The 19,256-nt window shown below is 52.3% G+C and overlaps 1 protein-coding gene and 1 pseudogene across 9 annotated transcripts in view; one reads left to right on the top strand and one right to left on the bottom strand.

The window, feature by feature from the left end:
- SRGAP2 (SLIT-ROBO Rho GTPase activating protein 2) overlaps window positions 1-13,268 on the top strand; it is a 232,804-nt gene extending 219,536 nt beyond the window's left edge. For 3 of the 9 annotated variants that reach the window (XM_047704932.1, XM_047704933.1, XM_047704938.1), the window contains 5 exons: window positions 2,227-2,407; window positions 3,947-4,093; window positions 7,265-7,303; window positions 7,521-7,845; window positions 9,913-13,268. In XM_047704932.1, coding sequence (XP_047560888.1) covers window positions 2,227-2,407; window positions 3,947-4,093; window positions 7,265-7,303; window positions 7,521-7,845; window positions 9,913-10,296 — 1,076 coding nt within the window. In that variant the 3' untranslated portion in view covers window positions 10,297-13,268. Of the gene's footprint in view, window positions 1-2,226; window positions 2,408-3,208; window positions 4,094-4,762; window positions 5,204-7,264; window positions 7,304-7,520; window positions 7,846-8,479; window positions 8,575-9,912 lie in introns of those variants that run through there. The other 6 variants (XM_047704934.1, XM_047704935.1, XM_047704936.1 and 3 more) reach the window with 5 other exon arrangements.
- Window positions 13,269-17,184: 3,916 nt separating this feature from the next.
- On the bottom strand, window positions 17,185-19,256 carry LOC125085961 (syncytin-1-like; annotated as a pseudogene).

Here is a 19,256-nt window from a genome sequence, read left to right on the forward strand (position 1 = left end):
CAGGGCAGCTGGGCCACAGGATTGTGGCGGGGGGAGGACGGTGAAGTGGAAGGAAAGGATTATATAGCCTGTGCTCCCAGTGCACCTTGCTGCTCAGCAGCCCCCTGAAGACAGGCAGGGGGCTCTCCTGTCTCGTTTTCATTTTTTCCCTTTCCTGGAGCGACAGCCTACCTTCTCAAGGAGAACGGTCTCTGTGCTAAAGCGGAGATGGAGCACCTTGCAGAGCCTTTAAAGCTTCTCGCCCCTTCTCCCTGCCCCTCACCCACCTTCAAGCTCCTTGTCTCGCCTGCCTGCCTCCCAGGCGTGGTGTTGGTCCCCCATTACAGCCTAGACTCTGGCCAGGCAGCTGGAGACCAAAGTCAAGGAGAGCTCATTTGAGAAAACCGTAGGCCTGGGGAATAGAGAAGCTGGTGCCAGGAACCCAACAGAAGCAAGCCAGAGGGGAGGGGGACTCAGGATGCAGAAACCACTCGCTTTCACGCCTGCCGACTGGAAAAATTGACCCTTTCCAAAGTACAGCCATGCGAGCGCTGAGCAGCCCGGCGGTGAGCATCGCGAGGCGGGATGTGCAGCTGTCGCCGCCGGCTCCTCCGCAGCGCCCGTGATTTATTAGGGTCTGTCCGGCCAGCACGCCGTCCCTCCTTCCAACAGCTCCACGCCTTCACTTCTGGACCCCTTGGGCTCTTGGAAGACTCAGCAGCTGACAAGGGGCCTCAGAATTTTCTGGGCACAAGAACGAAATGGCACAGTCTTTGGAGCCTTCCCTGCTTTCTGCCTCGCTGTGAATTCTACAATCCTAGGCCAGCTTTTTAGAGGAGAAGGAAAAAAATTAGGGCTGCTTATTTGGATGCCGAAGTCAGATGGATCAGTACGATAATCTTCCCCATTACAGGAGGGGAGTAGGTGAAGGAGGGAAATTTGTCCCTGCTAGAAGCTTTGTAGGCCTTATCTCTTAATCCTAGTGCAATAGAGCTACCCGCTATCTTATAGCTGAGCAGACAGAGGCCAGAGAGGTCAAGTGATGTGCCCAAGGCTGTACAGAACTGAGATGGGATATTTAGCTAGGCCTTCTCTGGTGGGCCTCTTGGAGAGAAACCTCCAAGCCTGCCTGTCCTGGAGCAGGCTCACCCATCGCACTGGCTGGGCCTGGTCCTGCCCATAGGCAGTCTTCTTGTTCACGCCTGGGAATACCGACTTTAACCTCAGGGTCCAGGTTTCTGGGAGCCTTCTTGCTCTCTGGCCTTCCCCCTGCCGCTCAGCGCAGATAATGGTAATGACGACCCACTAAGAATCAGGGCTAATGCCTGCGCCCCCGTGCTCACTATAGGCCCGCCCTGTTCTTAGTGCTTTTACAAATTGCTGATTATTGACTCCTCCTAACAGGCTCATGAAAAAGGTACTTTTTTATGCAGAGGAGACAGAAGCTCACCCAAAAATAAAAAGTCACTGCCTTTGTAAATCCCTTTTTAATTTTCAAATTACTTTTATGTCCATTTTCCCCTGTATTAGCTACAAAATACATTTCTGTATTTTGCTCCATGGAAAGTAGATTGTTTGAGTTATTTTCTCCCTACAGAGACTAAAAGCTCATGGTCTACTAGGGGGAATGGATAGTATAAATAAAATTTATTGTATTGAGCGTACAGTATGATAAATGTTCTGCAATTAATGGAGTTATTTTATGATCAGAAAAGAGCTTATAAATGCAGCAGGACAAGGTCAGCGATAGGGTTTGGCATTATGAGCTGTGGACGCACCAAAGAAGTTCACATTTGCCCTGAGCGGGGCTCAGTCTGTTGGGCAGCGTGACGCGCTCTCCCAGGAGGCACACTGTGTCCAAGCAAGACGAGACTCCCGCCATGCACGTGTGGTTCGTTTTTGCACGGAAAACTGCTGAGAGAATAAAGTATTCTTTGTATTGTTTTGTGTTTTAATGATGCTGTTTCAGTTGTGACTCAATGTACTTGTCAGGAAGATGAGAGAGGAGGAGCTTCCAGGTGGGGGGAGCAGCATGACCAAAGGCAGGAAAGGGCGCACACGTGCTTTTGGGGTGACAGTGCAGTCTGCACGGGGATCCCTGCCTCAGCCATCGAGCCTCCGTGGCTTAGTTCTCACACCGGGTTATCTTCCCACCAGTGTAAGTTCAGCTAATTGGGCTTTTCCGCCCAGTTTCCTGAGCCTCTGGGTCCCAACAACATGTGTTTCCTTCTTTTCTGCCCTTCTCAGAGTGTGAGCCCATCGAGGCCATTGCCAAGTTTGACTACGTGGGCCGGACAGCCCGAGAACTGTCCTTCAAGAAGGGGGCATCCCTGCTGCTTTACCAGCGGGCTTCTGATGACTGGTGGGAAGGCCGGCACAATGGCATCGACGGACTCATCCCCCATCAGTACATCGTGGTCCAAGACACGTACGTTGGGTCCCTGCCCCTCTAGGCATCCCCGGCTGCGCTGTGGGAGAGAGACTTTATTTCTGGCTCCATAGGAGGGTGAGAGAGACCGACCCTCAGGGGAAGCCAACCCTGTCCCTGAAGGACCCCACCTAGACTCCGTGGAGGACTGTTTTTTCATCTTTTCCCCCTGCGAGTCGCTCCCCACCCACCTACCACCCCGCTAGTCATTTTGGAAACTTCCTAGCACTCCTGCTCATCCACACTTAAACCTGATGAGTGATAATGAGGGGTTATAGTTTGACCACTTACATTTCCGTTCTGGAAAGCTCAGAGTGGGAAAACGTTTTTACTTCTTTTATTTTTAAAAACAAAACAAAAAAACCCCAAACTATGCTCATCCCAACCAGTTGGGCCGCTGATGGCGCTTTTCCACTTGCAAATGAAAATGATGCGTTGCTTTTCTAGGAGACATCTAGCTTAAGCGGCCTGGTGGAAACGAGCCAGTTCATTTAATCCAGATGAGGTTGACGTGGGGAAAGACAGGGAGAGGAGGGGAGAGGGCTTCGGGGAGCAAAGGGAATGGGAACCGGGCCCAGAGAGACTTCATCAGCTGGGCTGTCGGGTGGCTCCCTGCCCTTTAAAGCAAAGTCTCTGGGGCAGGAGCACTTTTCCCCCCGCCCCCGTGATTCCCTCCACCCCCGCAGCCCCAGCCTGCCTCCTTGCCCCTTTGCCCTGCCTCTGCCCCCGACTCCCTGCCCTTGGATGCGATGCTGATACTGTCAGTGTTTTTAGTCCTTCCCTTAATATTATTTTTTAAAGGTTGATATCCTGAGTGAGTCTGCACCCTCCCAGCCTCTCCCCGGCTCGTTCTGCAGGGAGATCCTCCCTCTGTTGATAACATCGCAAACCTGGTGGCCATCTGTGCGTGGACAGGACCCTCCCAAATTTAGCATTATGACTTCACTACGGGACCGAGAGAAGATGAATTGTGGGGGAGAAGGGGCTTTCCTTGTCATCAGTAGCCAGAGGGGCCGGGAGAGCAGTGGAATGACCTGGGACCGGCTTGGACGCTATAAGTGGGGCTCGATGCACGACGACCGAGTGTGGTGGTGTCCTGCCTCAACGCCGGCATCTCCAGGGCCAGCACAGAGCAGCCTGTCCTGGCCCTCAGTGCTCAGGACCTCAACAGATAAACCGCACTCTGGACTGGCAGCCTCCTTCTCCAGGAGGCTGCCCTGGCACAGCCGTCCCGGGAAAGCAGCGAGGGGGTCGAAGGCAGAGGCCTCGAATCCAGGTGTCCTCTAGCTCAGCCTTGTGGCGGCCGCACAGCATCCCACAGAACGCAGCGGGATTATTTATATTTATTTAATGACCCTCCGAAGACCCTTAGCTTTCCTTGCCTCTGCGCGCAGAGCTAGCCCAGCCAGGTGTCACTGCTGCCTCAGAGCTGTCGCGGGGGTCGCGTGTGTGTGGGGGGCCATCTCGCCGATTTAACACCGCTTTTTGTGTTGTTGTTGTTTTCCCCTCCTCCCTGCCTGCCTGCCCCTTCTCCCCCAGCGAGGACGGTGTCGTGGAGAGGTCCAGCCCCAAGTCTGACATTGAGGTCATTTCTGAGCCACCTGAAGAAAAGGTGACAGCCAGAGCGGGGGCCAGCTGTCCCAGTGGGGGTCATGTAGCCGATATTTATCTTGCAAACATCAACAAGTAAGCTCTGCTTTTCATTTTCTGCTCCCCCTGAATGCCTTGTGACACCTAGCCTCGCCCTCCGGCCTCATGCCCCTCTCCAAGCCTGTGCCGCACCTCCCTGCCCGGCCTAACACTGCATGTGCTCACTGCTGCTGCAGGGCGGACAGGGCTGAGGAAGCTTCCCCAGGCCCTGCCTGCAGATCCCAGGCTCCTGCTGTGGAAGGCTGCCCCACCCTGGGCTCGTGCAGTGTCCCTCAGCTCCGGTAGGGCCCCAGCCGATGATGGAAACTTGACCAAAGCTTTGGTCCCTTTATGCAACTTGGTTTTGCACTGTTTCTCAGAGGTGCCTTCTCTTTTCCAATTCTTCCCCAAATAATAGTCTTTGCTGTCTTCCTGGCCCTTCCTTTTCTGTCCAAAGATCCAACTTTGCATGTGTCTTCCACTAGGCTCACATGACCCCAGAGGGGTTTACTGAGAGACCACGTGTCTGTTTCTTGCCCTGTCTGGCATTCGCCCCATCAAGGAAAGGAGACCGCTCTGCCTGCCCCCGCCCCCCCAAGGAAAGCTTTGTCCTGAACTCTTTCATCATTGCCTAACCCCCAGCGCCCTTCTGCCCTTTCATACCAGTAGAAATAATTGTCCGTGTTTTCCCTGTTGCTTTAGCCCTGTGTCATCGTCCCCTGTTAGTCCCTTTGCAGATTCCCATCCCTGTCCGCCAGGCTCTTAACTCTGGCCCCAGCTTTCATTGCGGCTGTGAGCCCCATCCCAGGGTCTTAACTCCACCCACACCCGATCTGGCCGGCTAGAGGGATTCCACGCCCGTGCGCTGCTGCCTCCCCTAGAGACATTCAGGTTATTGGAGAACTAATCTCATCTCAAGGGGCCAGACACCAAGTCCCAAAGCCTGCAGACCTCTTTCCGCCAGACCCTGAAACTTGGCCCAGTGCCAGCGGGATGACAAGCCCCAGGGCCTTCCTGATGAATACGGATTGCAGATGATGTACAGTTTTTATTCCCCTCTGGCTTTGGAGGAATGAAATGATTGGCACATTGGAAACCTGTTAACCATAGCCTCTGGACACTAAAACTGGAAGGAGAATAAAAGATGCTTGTTGTTTTTAAACTGCACCAGCTCGCCCGGATCTCTTGGCTTTCTTCCAACCAGCCGGTAGCACGGGGAGTGGTTGGGGCACGTGGCTCTTTTCCATCTTTGGCCCTCAAGTTAGTGAAGTCGCTGATTCAGCTCACTTAGCATAGGTATGATTTAAGGCAGACCAGTAAAAAAGAACAAGGAATTTATTTATTTCCCTCCAGCCCAGTGCCCCGCTGGGAGGGCCGAGCTAGTAAAAAGTAACTGTGGACTAATCACATTTTCTTATTTATTTACAAGCCTGTGTTAATTATAAGCCTATCATCATAAGGTTGTAAGCCTCTCCTTAACCCAGAAACCAAGGCGGGGTTGGTGGAGGGAGAGTTAAATAATTAGTTAGGTACATGTTTCTAAGCCATCAGATATTTGATGCCATCTGTACCAAGAAATTGTACAGGATAATAGCTGATATAGTCAAAAGATGAACACCAGGTGGAAAGTCAGGGCGGTTCCCTTGAGCTCCTTACCTGGTGACGTCAGGATGGGGTTCTCAGAGGACACGGGCTCCAGCTAGTCGGTGGGCCAGTGGCAGCTCCCGGCCGTGCTTGCCCTGAGGAGTGACTCTGCTCTGCCAGCCTCCCTGCCTGCCCCACACGTCTCTCCTTTCCCAGGCCCCAGGTTCTCTCACACCCCTGGACCTTTGCATCTGCTGCCCCCTTCCTCCCGGATCAGCTCCTCCTCTCCCTTCAAATCGTAGCCCAAGGATTGACCTCTTTGGGGAAAGCCATCTGCCACCCCCAAGGTCCTTGGGACCTGAGTTAGGTGCCCACGTCCTGTCCTCCCACAGCAGTTTTAGTCTCTCCCAGGACCGAGGCCGCACTTGGATAACCCACCAGGCTGAGCATCTTGAAACCAGCAGCTCTGCCTTCCTCTCCTCCTGTCCCCGGGGCCTGACCAGAGACCTGGCCCACACCAGCCACTCCATAAGCTGTCTCCTCAGCGGTTTGAGCTCTGTGAGTCAGCGATCCTCAAGTGGAAAAAGGAAATCAGCAAAGAGTTATTTGGGTGTGGCGTTCGATTTAATTTCACACATTTAGTGAGGGCTCCCTGTTGTGCCGAGCGCCCGTGCTGGTTATTCAGAGATGAATAAGGTGGTACTGGGGCCTCGGCACTCAGTCCAGCAAAGGAAAGGCTGTATGGACAGGTAGCTAAAAAGCAGCACCATCGGAAGCCCCGAAGGAACAGAGGAACAGAAGAGGGAGTGATTGCTTCTGCCTGCCCTTGGCTTGGGGTACCCAGGAAGAGCCATTTTGGCCGGGCCTTATAAGACTCTGAGAACATCCTCTTTCTGCTCAAGAGTGGCTGACACCCAGGGCTTAATGACCCAAGTGGGCAGCTGCAGGGAGCGCATGGAGAAGAAATGACCAGTGAACAGGACCAGGACTGGCTTAGGACACTGGCTCGGCCACATTGACCAGCACTCCACCTTCAGTCCCACCCCTTCCCTTCCTCCACCTCCTTTGTGGCCCTTAGTGGTTTCGAGATCAGAGCTGCCCGGCTGCCAGCCCAAACCAGAAGTTGGATTTCTTCTTAGATTAGATCCTTGTGAACCTAATTCCAAGGAAAAAAATGAAATTGTTCGGCAGTAGGCAACACCCATGCTACTAGGATTCCGCCAGGCCATCTTGTGGGAGAGTCTCAGAGGGCTGAAGGAAGCTCACGCAGCGCCAGGGTTCAGCCCAGTACTGGGTGACTTAGGGTCACGTAGATGTATTTCCACCCTAAGAAAAGGCACAAACTTGGCCCTGACCCTGCCACACTGCAGCCTCTTGAAAAGTACTCTCTTCCATGTCTGCCCAAGAAGCAACAACAGCCTCTTACCTGAGTCCAAAATGATCACAATCTTGTGCTTGGACTAAGAAACATGCTAAAATTTGGAAAAACCAATTCTCCTCTTGCCTTCTTGGTGATGGTGAGAACTTTTCTCCTACCTGGATAGGTTTCTTAGGTTTCTGTTCAAAACAGGTAATGGAGGGGGCCTTTCTGTGAATCTGTCTTCCATTAGAAACTTTAACTCAATCAGACATTTTTCCTGGTAGCACCTTACATCTCCAGAACTCAAAGCCCAAGACCACCAAGTAAGTATCTGTTTCTGCTTTGCCCAGGTTGGGGGTGGCAGGGGACCAGAGACACATAGAAAGCAAGGGAAGGTGAGGCCAAGGAGAGAACGTGCCGTTGTGTCCCTCTTCTTCCAGAAGTCATGGATGCCAACACCTGCCCCTCTCTCACTCTTGCCCCAGCTTCCTCGGGGCCAGGACTCCCTGATCACGCTGCCCTTTCTGTTTGTGATTGAAGGCAAAGGAAGAGGCCAGAATCTGGGAGTATCCGGAAAGCATTTCGGAGCGACAGCCATGGGCTGAGCAGTTCCCTGACTGACTCGGCCACCCCGGGGGTGGGGGCTAGCTGCCGCCCATCTTCCCAGCCCATCATGAGCCAGAGTCTCCCCAAGGAAGGGCCAGATAAGTGTTCCATCAGTGGGCATGGGAGCCTCAACTCCATCAGCCGCCACTCGTCCCTGAAGAATCGGCTGGACAGTCCACAGATCCGAAAGACAGTGACAGCAGGGAGGTCAAAGAGCTTCAATAACCATCGGCCCGTGGACCCTGAGGTCATTGCCCAGGTAAGGTGGGGCCGGGCTTCTGGACGCCCGGCTGGCACATCTCCGTTTGTTGTGCCCACATAGCACCATGTTAATTACGTTAATTAACATAAATTAATTTACGGGCCTTGAAACCGCAGAAGTCTGTGCATCACATACCGAGTTCAGAGGCTGCTGGACGTCTGGACCCGAGAAGGCAGCTCTCTGCATAATTCGTCTATCCCACTCTCCCCAAGAATTCGAAGACAGAATAAAAGAATTCAGACTTTTTACTCACGTACAGGCTCTCGAGGCTTGTACTTTTTTTAAAGCAACACATTAGAGTCTTTTGATAGGTCCATTCTGCCTAAGTTTCGGGTTTCGAGAGCCTGGTAGGGTTTCGTGAAGCTGCGCGAGTGTCAAGGCTCAGATGTAGTGCTGGCCATCTTTTTCTGTCACCGCTGCCGCGCCCCGGTCCCGCTCCCTGCGGCTGATCCCTGGTCTCTAATGGGAGGTGGAAGACCACCGACAGCTCCTGGGTCCACGGGGGGCGCAGGTAACCGAAGGGTTTCCAGCCCCAGTCCCCAGGTGCAGTGGTGGTGAGCTCCCTGGTTATGGGGTCTTCCTTCCACGTAAGCACCACACTGACAAGTCTCTGTTTTCCGTGGACTATTAGCGATCCTGCCCCACCTCTAAAAATCCGACTTCCGGGGTCGCTGCAGGCAGTTCACTCAGACGCCTCTCCCAACTCTATAATTTTCATTAGACCAGGTAGGAGCAAAGGGCTCCCCGCTGCCCTCCTATGTTTCAACTGAGTTGAGATTCTTCTTGCCCCATCTTCCAGGGGGCAATAGAGGCTGCATCCGGTCTCTATTGGCTTAATTGGGATGCTCTGCTTAGGGAAGGTGTACCTGGCAAGCATAGTATTAAGCAGCGGGCCTGCGATGTCTTGCTATGCTAGCCCTCTCCTCCTGCGCGCCTGCTGAAGCTCGTGGCTGCGATCTGCCTTGCACCGTGGGAATCCTCCCAGCTCCCTCCTGAGCCAGGTGTTAAGACGAAGCTAGAATACATTCCCGGTACAGACTCTGCTGCAGAGCAGGACTGAGGAGATGATGGGGTTCTTCCTGAGCATTTTTATGGTTTGAGAACATCATAGGGATGAGTGAAAATCACCGTCAACAGAAAGCATAGCTCACCCTGTAAGGGCCTTAACCAGGGCCTTGGCTTGGAACATGTCATCTTAATGTGTGAGCCTGATTCCAAGGAAAAGCCCTGTGGTGGTTTGGGGGTGCCGGACACAAGTGTGTGGAGAGGTGGGGAGGGAGCTGGGAGGTCTCCCTGAGGGGCAGCTGGCTGTGGACAGAGGGTCTTTGGTTCTGCTGTTTCCTGAGAGCTGGGTGGTTCCACTGTGGCCCCCGGGAGGTGATTCACCTGTGCGGGCTCTGGCTCCCCCTCCTGGTCGCTCTTCTGTCCCCTCTCGTGGTGATGGGTAGAGGGAAATGGCTTCCTCAAATTGGGCTCTCTGGTGGGGTGGGGTAGGGGTGGGTGAAGGGGTCGGGGGGAGGTGTCCTGATGTATCTTCAGGGCGAGGGTTCTGGAACCTTTCCTCAGCCCTTGACCCTTCTCAACCTTTGGCTTTGAAGCCAAGAAAACAAAGATCATACTTAATCTCCACCACTTAGTAAGAAATAGTTTATTATGTACAATACCAAGCATACACAAAAGTAGAGAGAATCAGATAATAAATCCCACATACTCGTGACCAGACTCCTAGCCACTCTTACTTCAGCAATCCCCCGCCCTGGATTATATGTCATTTCACCCAGAATTATTTCAGTGCATATCTCTAAAACCTGAGGACTCGATTTAAAATGACATCTCCACCACTCTTTTCTAAAGGAAGAAAAAAAATATCTCCTGATAATGAAAATCCCTTTTTTCTCCTTCCCCACATTCTGAACATTCATATGTCTAAGGATTTTGGCCAAGTAAAATAATCTGGACATCTCCCTCCAGTTGGTTTCTTCGTGATTTGGCCTATGCTGTTGAAATAGGATCCTTGGGGACTTCTCCTTCCACCGGCCTCACCTCCTCTTTCCTGTTTTGCAGGATATTGAGGCAACTATGAACTCTGCCCTGAACGAGCTGCGGGAGCTCGAGCGGCAGAGCAGTGTCAAGCACACTCCTGATGTGGTTCTGGACACCTTGGAGCCCCTCAAAACCTCCCCAGTGGTGGCCCCCACATCGGAGCCCTCCAGTCCCCTGCACACCCAGCTCCTCAAGGACCCCGAGCCCGCCTTCCAGCGCAGTGCCAGCACTGCTGGGGACATCGCCTGCGCCTTCCGGCCTGTCAAGTCAGTCAAGATGGCTGCCCCAGTCAAGCCGCCAGCCACACGACCCAAGCCCACGGTCTTCCCCAAAACAAACGCCACTAGCCCTGGTGTCAACTCATCATCTTCCCCACAGTCCACTGACAAGTCTTGTACTGTCTGAGGGATGTAATTTAATTGTTCTAGACAAGGGGACTGGAGGGACTGTTATTAAAAAAATCTTCCTATTTAACTAGCTTGGGGACTTCAGTTGAAAATTAGATTCTAAGTTGTTCTTGCAGGAATTAGCCTTCCCATCACCCAAAACCTTGAGAATGAAGCCCTCATTATCACCCTGCCCTGCCCTTCCCACTGCCCTCTGCTTCTCCCCGTCATCGTAATCCAGCCAGCTGCAGTACATACTGTTCTTAGGTTAGCCAGAGATAGGTTTTTCCATTATCAGGTCACTGTGAAATCTGGCACGGCGAGTCACGAGGACACGGGCTCACGTCTCCGTCCCCTCAGACACAGGGGATGCCTGACCAGATGGTTGGCTGCTGAAAGCCAGCTCTCAGTGGCACCTTGTTTTGGGTACTGACTATAGAGAACCATATATAGTCCATTCTTCGTTTTACACGCACACGCACACACACACACACACACACACACACACACACACACGTTTTTTTTCTAGTCTCTGGCATGTGGAGCCTCTCCTGGTCCCGTTGTAACTTATTGTGGCAGTTCACACAAGAGCCACCAGGGGTCTCTGTTTCTGTTATAAATCTTGTTCTGTCTGGGCCAGAGAACCTAGCCTTTGAAATCTCTCCATCATAAAAAATTGAGCAGGATGCGACTGGATCCTGTAATCTGTCTGGGGTTGGGAGCTTTCTCTCTGTCTTCTCTCTGTTGGTATGAACTGGTCATTGGTGTTTGCTTTTGCTCTCCTCCATCCTCTAAGAATACAACCCAGTCTTTTTATAGAACTTCTGAAGTTTTTCTGAATGTATAGACATTTCCCAGGTTCCTGTCTTTGTCTCTGATGGGCCATTTTCCATTTAAGACACTTTCCTGTATAAGACAGTTTTATAGCTGGTTCCTTTTAGGGTAAAGAGTCTTAAGAGAGTTTTACTGTGTTTATGGCAGGTTTGGAAAAGGTGAGAAATAGGTCCTTCCACTGTTTTTGGGCATTTAAGACAAAATTCATTATCTTATTCAAAAATTAAATTCAGCTTTGCTAACCCCCAGATTGTTCCCAAATGAAAATATAACCTAAGTTCACCCCTCTGGTTTGGTTATTCTGTAAGATCTCTCTTCAGGGACCAACAGGGGCTTGGAGAGCCCTAGTTAGATTAAAGAGAGACATTACTCCTTAAAACCTGGTCCCCCCCCCCCCCCAAATAAGAACACTTAAGAGAGCTTTGGCTCTGTGGGCTCTAAAGTCTTCCCGAGACCGGAATCTAACAAATAAAAAATTGGATACTGAATATTTTGGCCTTCTGTTGGCCTTTTTTCTGGTTCTCCTCCCAAAAAAGCAGAAATGATGCCCTTGCCTACTTCAATCTGATCTCTAAACCTGGTGCCCCTGGTCCCAGCTTCCCTGGCTTCATGCTGTCCTGGCAGTACCAGGGCTGGGGACTGTCCCACCCCGTTTCATGAGTCTCAGACAACTCCTTCAGTTAAAGCTGAAGCTCATTCCTTTTTATCTTCTGGCTTTAAAGCTATGCTTTTAGCCTTATTTTCTATAGATCAAGAGAGGGGGTAGGTTGCCATTCAGATAGGAAAATCTGATTTTCCTTATGTTTAGCCTACAAGATCCTTTTTGAATCTTCTGAAGTTGGCAGTTGGTGCTGTGGAAAGTGGTAGGATTTTCCTCATTCTGGGTGAAAGAAAGAGCAGCTTTGGAGGACATCGCTAATCACTAAAGGCTAACCTGGCACACCAGGACGACCACCCCAAGAGCTAGAAAGGAGAAAGGAAGAACTCCTTCAGTCGAGTGAGTCAGCCTGTGAGAAGTGACCCGCAGGCCTCTGGGTTCTTGGCTTTTGTTGCTCTGTTCTCTGGCCTGTGGTCGTCTGTCACATGGACTTGCCCAGGTCTTGAGCCAACAGGGGCTTTCAGACCGAAGGATCTGTTTCCTTAATGAAAATGGAAGCCCTGCCCTTCACTTTACATTCCTTTTGCTCCAACCAATCAACACTGGGACCCACACCTGCCCTTTCCCCCTCCTCCCAGCAAACTCCTCTCTGAGAAAGTCAAAGCAAAGCTTTCTGAATGACAAAGCTTTGGACCCCTTTGGTTGTTCCTGCCTTATTTCTCTTGCGGCCCTTGTACATGACTTGTGTCCACCATCCCCTTGGTCAGTGTCCCTCTGCTGATTTGCCTCATGAACTGGACAGTGTGTGAGCAGCCACCTACTTCCCCCAGCTCTGGGAGCCACGTTGTCTTCCCCTCTCTGGTGCTCCTGACACCTGTGAGACCGACCTGTCGAGGGGACTAGGAACCCACAGAAGGAGAGTCCTTCTCGGCAGAGCTCCTGCGGCCAACTGGAATTCAGGCTGCACACTGTGATCTTTACACCGAAAAGCCAAAAGGAGCTGGCCACCCAGGGCCTAGGGAGACCAGTCTTCCTCAGATCTGCTTGCCTCAACCAGCATGATGCTTCAGAGAGCCCCACTCCGCCCCTTGAGGCATTGATCCTTCTCTTGGTGCGGACTCGGGTCAGTCTTTGGGGGATCGGAGGCGGGATGGGGCTACCAGCATCCCTATCTGGAAGAGAGGAGTTTGTAGCCAGCAGCCCGTCAGCTGGAAACACTGGTCTCAGCCAACCTCCTCAGGGCGCCCTGGTTTCTCCCCAAGGAGATGAGGAGAGATGACGCCAGCAACAGGATGAATGGACCACTGGAAGGGCTGGTGTGTGTACCCCACGTGCAGAAGAGAAGCTTAGATCTTCCAGGGAATTGCAATGTTGTGGCGTCTGACTTGTATGTCACGTTTGTGTAAAATGGTATATTCTTTAAAATAGTGTTGATAACTGGAATATTGTATGTATGCTTGGAGATGCTTTGTGTGAACCTAAGACTGTCACTCAACAGATGTTGGATTGGGGAAAATCCAAAGCACAACTTCGAAATAAAATACGTTTTTAGGTTTCGATGCTGCCAGTTCATATCCCCTTTCTGCCCCCTGAGATCTCCAACCCAGGAGTCCAGCTGCCCAGGAGGGATTTGGATTGGTCTGTGGCGAGAGAGCCCTGCTGGCAACAGGAGAAATGTGACCTCAGGAGCCAACCACCTTCTCCCTCCCAGCGAGGCACGGCACAAGTGCTTCTAGAATGTGCATTTCCCCCCCGCAGCGTTTCCAGTCACCGCAAGTGTGAAACCTACGAGGTTTTGTAGAAAGTCTTCTAGCTCCCCATTGGGCAGTCTGTTGCCATGAGAACCATTTCCTCCACAGAATGCACCCACCCTGTTTTCAGGGAGGACCGTTCTCATTTCTGTCGCTGGTCAGATTTCCCCACTTGGGAGAGTGGGGCCTGTCCAGTTGCTCGCAGGTTTTGCCAGCCGCAACCAAGGGTGACTGAAGGTTGTATTTCTTCCACAAGCCAAGCCCTGAGTCATCCTGCCTTTGGATGCCCTCGCGTCTGGGAGAAGAGCTGAACTCTATGCTTGTTGGTGTTGAGTGGGGGGCGGTGGGGAGACATAGGAAATGCTTTCTTGCCTTTAGATTTTGATTCTAGCAGATCATAAGGTCAAGGGTGAAGCTATCCAAAGGTAGCAACTGATAATGCATCCGAGGGCTTACGCTTATTTTTACTGGGCTTTTTCCAATACCAAAAGCCCCGGGTTGGGATCAGATCTCTCCTCTCCAAGGGGTCTCCCGGTGTTCAATGGTGATAACGAGGAATCCTACCCCAAGCCCCGGACCAGACACCATGCCCTAAAGTCCATCCCTTCCATCTGTCTCATGCCTTTCCAACCTGTCCTCTCTTCCCCCTCCTTCATTTTAGTAGTAGAGCTCCTTCTTGAGCTTCAATTGCTGGCCCCTTGGTCTTGGAGAAATCAAAGGTGAGGCTGTCCTGCCCCCCGTGCTCTGGGGGAGTTCTCCACCCCTGAGTGTAGGTGCTGACCTGGCAGATGGAGCTGGTTTATAAGCTGTGGGCAGAGGACCAACGAGCCTTTTTAGAGAGCCTAAAGGCAAGGGCGGGCTACCGTGGAGGGTCCGCTAATTCACTTTCTATATTCAGAGGGGAGCTTGATGGAAGTGAGTGACAATGAACACAGTTGAAAACAGACCCAGATAGCAACCCCAAAAGGAGATCAGGGGGATCTGAATTTAGGAAATGGCCTTAATGAGTATCTACTCTAAATGTCTCTCTCAATAGATACAAGAAGCTTCTTTTTATTCTGTTAGCCACCTTGGCATAGTGCATGTGCCAAAGACTCATTCATCAGCCAGTCAACAAACTCTAAGCCTCGCTGTGTGCCAAGCGCTGTTGTACAATATGAGGCCGGAGAAACAGATAATGGAGCTTTCTGGTGTGAGGGAGAACAGATAAGCCAAACGGGACTTGGAAAGTGAAACAATGTAATAATAGGTCCTTAGTGCCTGGGGGAGGAGTAGGACAGTTCATCAAGAATTCGGTAAAGCAGAAATGACCACTAGATGTCCAAATAGAAATATCAAATAGACTCTTGAATAATGAATATGGGGATTTAGGGACAGATCAGACCTGCAAAGAAATTCAGGATCTCTTTTATTATGTATATATTCAAACCATGAAATTCCCAGCAAGAATGTGTAAATGGAAAAAAAGAAGGTCCCAGTAATTAGAAATCCAGTAGAGAGAAAGGAGCCAGCACAGACAGAGGGAGAGGTGACAGGTAGGTGCTGGGAAAGCACACTGTCACAGACACCAACCGAAAGATGTTCTAAGAAGGAGGGAAGCTCAGGTGTCTGGTGCCAGTGGGTAAGAGGAGGCCAGCTAGAGATGCTAATTCTCTGGTGACGTGGAGCTTTCAGTATATGGGAAATGGGTTGGATTGGAGTGGGTTGGGAGGCCGCTGCTGCAAGTCCTGGCAGCTTATGCAAAGACCCGGTTTTGAATGGGGAGTCTCAGGAGGGAGCAAGGGGCCAGGTGTTTGTATTTCAGATGGGCCTTGGGGCACCTGGGTGGTTTAATCCTTGGACGTCTGCCTTTGGCTCAGGTCATGATCCCAGGATCCTGGGATCCAGCCCAGCATCAGGCCCCCTGCTCGGCAGGAAGCCTGCTTCTCCCTCTCCCCGTCCCCCTGCTTGTGTTCCCTCTCTCCCTGTGTCAAATAAATAAAATCTTTTAAAAATAAATAAATAAAATGGGTCTCTCTTTTTTAAAAAAAAGATTTTATTTATTTATTTGACAGAGATCACAAGTAGGCAGAGAGAGAGGAGGAAGCAGGCTCCCTGCCAAGCAGAGAGCCCGATGCGGGGCTCGATCCCAGGACCACGAGATCATGACCTGAGCCAAAGGCAGAGGCTTTAACCCACTGAGCCACCCAGGCGCCCCTATATAAAATGGGTCTCTTGAGGCATATTCGCTCACGAACAGGAGCCAGTAGGATGGGAAGAAGGAATGTGCTGGAGAGGGTGAATCACAGAACAGAAATGGAAGGGCTGGCCATGGCGGCGGAAGGAGATGCTTCTGACTCAGTGGAGGGAAAGCAGCTGCGAGGCAAGGCAGGCAGAGGATGTGGGGGGAGAAGATGATGGGGTTCCCTTTCGATGGCTTCTTGTATGTCAGTGAAGCTTACGGCAGAGGCTTGGAGAATCAAGAGAATGAAGGAAGTGTTTTTCCACACCAAGAAAGACAAACGCTTGGTGGCACTGTGTTGTTTCCCTCAGTGGCTCGGGCTGCTCCTGTGGCTCCTATCCCCAGTCCTTGGGGGAACAGTGCCAGGTCTGGCTGCCTTCCCCACCCAACGCTCCTGGCTAGAGCTGACTGGTGAAGGAGGCATGAAACAGGGCTCTGAGACCTGGTCTCTCAGCCCCTCACCAATGGGGCAGCGTGGGGAGTACACCCACCCGCCCTCGCCCTTCTTTCCTTTGCGGCGCGGACACGTGAGGCAGCCGTGACAGACAGGCTCAAGCCACACAGGGACAGGAGAAGCAACAAGGATGTGTTCAGGGCACACCTGGTAGTGGGTACTGAATCTCATTTTGCTCTTACACCAACTGTCTGAGAAAGGTCGGGTGACTAGCTCAAGGTCAAGACCCAGTAGGTTGGGAAAAAGGAACTTGCAGGAGAGGGGGACTTGCAGAGCACAGATGGAAGGCTGGTGGTGCAGGTCATGCAGAGCAGGGGCAGAGTGGGGACTCCCACCTCCCTAATGGTCAGTTCCTGTCCTTCCCACCACACACGCGGCCTCGCTTTGTAGAAGGTGGACGTGAGCTTTCTCCCCGAGAGCTGCCATCAAAGACCTGCTCCTCCCACCTTTGGCCCTTGTCCTGCCTTTGGATTGCCACTTCTGTTTCTAGGACTTCTCAGAGCCGCTCGGGAAAATGTGCTGTGGCCTCTTCCAGGCTTCCTCTTCCCCTCAAGAGCCCGCCAGGCTCCTGTGTCGCCCCACAATGAAACAAGGGCTGTGCTGTCCAGCTGGGACTAGAGTGTGTCCACACAGAGGAGTGACCTCATGGAGGGTGGCCAATGAAACTTGATCTGTCACCACACAGGGCTTCAGGCCACCAACCCGCGCTTCTCCAGCCTGATCCCTGGTGGGTCCTCTCCTCATACCTCTGGCCCTCAGCACCTGTTCCCCTGGAATGCCTCGCTGCTGACACCCAATTCTCTGCCTCACTCCCTCACCTCCGAAGCCTGGTTGAGCGTGCTTTCTCCGGGCAAGCCCTCCTGGAGACCACCCCGTCTCTGCTGTCCCATCTTTGTAAAGTTTTTCCGGCGAGATAAACACAACACCAGGCAAAGTGGGTGCAAGGCAAGATTTATTAAAGGCCCTCTCCGGCGAAGTTTCAGGGCTCAGGAGGAGGGGAGCCAGGAAAGTTGCGCCGGGAGGAGGTGGGCACCCTCGGGCGAGGTTCCGCGACTCTGGAAAGCAGAGTGGCGGAAGTCGCGCCTAAGGCAGGGAGGAGGGGGCTTTTCAGGGGTCTCGAGGGGAGCTCAGGGGGTCTTTTGGCAAGTTTCCCTTATTCAGATACTTCGCCTGCTCGTCGGGATCCCATTGGTCCACAGGAGCCCGGGGCGGGGGTCTCAGATTCCTGCTTGGGCCTTTGTTCTCCTGTCCCAGCTCAGGTCTTGTGGCGGGAACTTTCGCCATCTTAAGTAGCCCTTTCTGCCAGCCCAACATTCCGACCTTTTGCTTAATATAATGGTGCCAGGGGCGTTGACTCAGTTCTGGCTACCTCCTGCTGACAGGGGGCATCGTCATAGGGGTAGTCGGAAGTGGGCAGGCGAGAGTAGGGCTGGAGGAGGAGTTGATTGACAGACACTCGGGCAAGTTCTTGTAGGCGACCCTGCAAGCATCGGAAAAGATAAGGAGCAACTGAGACTAGAAGGAGGATTATGCATACAGGTCCCACCAAAGGGAGCAGCCAGGTTACCCAGGGGTAGGGGTCCAGGCCCCAGGAGGACATGTCTCGCCGCCATGCTTGAATCCGATCCCTGAGTTCTTTAATCCTGGAGGTAACTATATCTGATTGGTTAACAAAGTAACAACATTCTTCATTTAAGTATAGGCAGGTCCCCCCTTTTTCGGCGGTCAGAAGGTCTAAGGACCGTCGGTTCTGTAGAGCTAAGGCCGCCAGGCTGGTAACTTGCATCTGTAGGGCTGTGAGGGAGTCAGCAACCCGTTCCATGTCATCATTCAGGGCTTGGGAGAGTTTGCAATAAAAGTCTATGGAAGTTCCTATCCCCGCTGTTCCGGTCGCCACCCCTGTGGCCATTCCTGCCCCTATTATGAATGGGAGGGAGGCAGCCCTTCCTCCACGGTGTTGGGGGAATAGGATGGATTGCAGCTGGGATTCAGAGTAGATGGTGGTAGAAGGAGGTAGTAGAATGAATATACAGCCTAGGGAGTCATTAGTGGTCAGGCAGCGATAAGTTTCCTGAGGGCATGAGAGAAATATTCCCGAGGGTGTACAGTATGGGATGGAGGAGTTAGTGATGTTGGCAGCTGCGGTAAGGGGGGAGGACACATTAATAATAGGTATGTTTCCCCCAATGGGGCCGATATGAACCGTATTATTTGTGGTCGTGGAGTTGGGGAGTGGCCAGTCAATAGGGAGGGGTACCCCTACAATGTTGGAACGTGTTGAAAAAGGGAAACAGATCCAGCAGTCACTGTCACCGTTCTTCGACACATTTCACCATAGGTTGTAACTAGAGTTCAGGAGGACCACTGTCAGTTGTTCGGTGGCAGGGACTTTTTGTATGCTACCAAGATTGATGCCCTTATAGACCGGGTCACTGGGGGTTTGGAGTCGTTTAGTCAGGTCCGTGACCACTGTTTTAGTGTGTTCGCGGCTAGCCTGGTCCTGGACACCCCCCGCCCCCGCCCCCCGTCAGAGAGACCGACATGACCCAGATAGGTCCAGCAAACTTTTCCAGACCTGGGGTAGATGTTGCAGGGGGCAATACCGCGTTTGGCTGTCACGAGGTCAGAGACCCAATAGGTTTTCTGGTCATATGTACAGGTTGTTGGTTCCTTTCCCTGGTAGCAGGTTGCAGGCATATAAGTAAAGGCCGAAAAATAGCGAGAGGTACCTGAATCCCTCATGCAGCTAGACTCACATGGTTCCGCCTGGTTTGTCTGGATTAGAAGGAATATGAGCAGGGGCCCTAACCAAGCAGAGTTTGGTGGGGCCTGCCATCTGGAAAGTCCAATCAGTATCTGTGGGTGCCCGTTTGAGATTGTTGATATGTACCCATGCAGAGTGCCCCAACAGTTTCGCAGCAGTTAGGGTGGTAAGGACGACCGTATGAGGCCCGGTCCACCGGGTTTGTAAGGAGCCTGGCCGCAAGCTTTGAGAAGGACCTGGTCCCCAGGAGATAGATCTCGTATATCCCCTTCGGAAGCATGGTCGCTTGGGGCTGGGATGATAGTGTCGGCGTGGGCCCTTAAGAGAGCTCGGAGGAGGGCGCCTGGGTGGCTCAGT

This window comes from Lutra lutra, chromosome 15 (genome assembly GCF_902655055.1).
Source record: "Lutra lutra chromosome 15, mLutLut1.2, whole genome shotgun sequence".
Taxonomy (NCBI): Eukaryota; Metazoa; Chordata; class Mammalia; order Carnivora; family Mustelidae; genus Lutra; species Lutra lutra.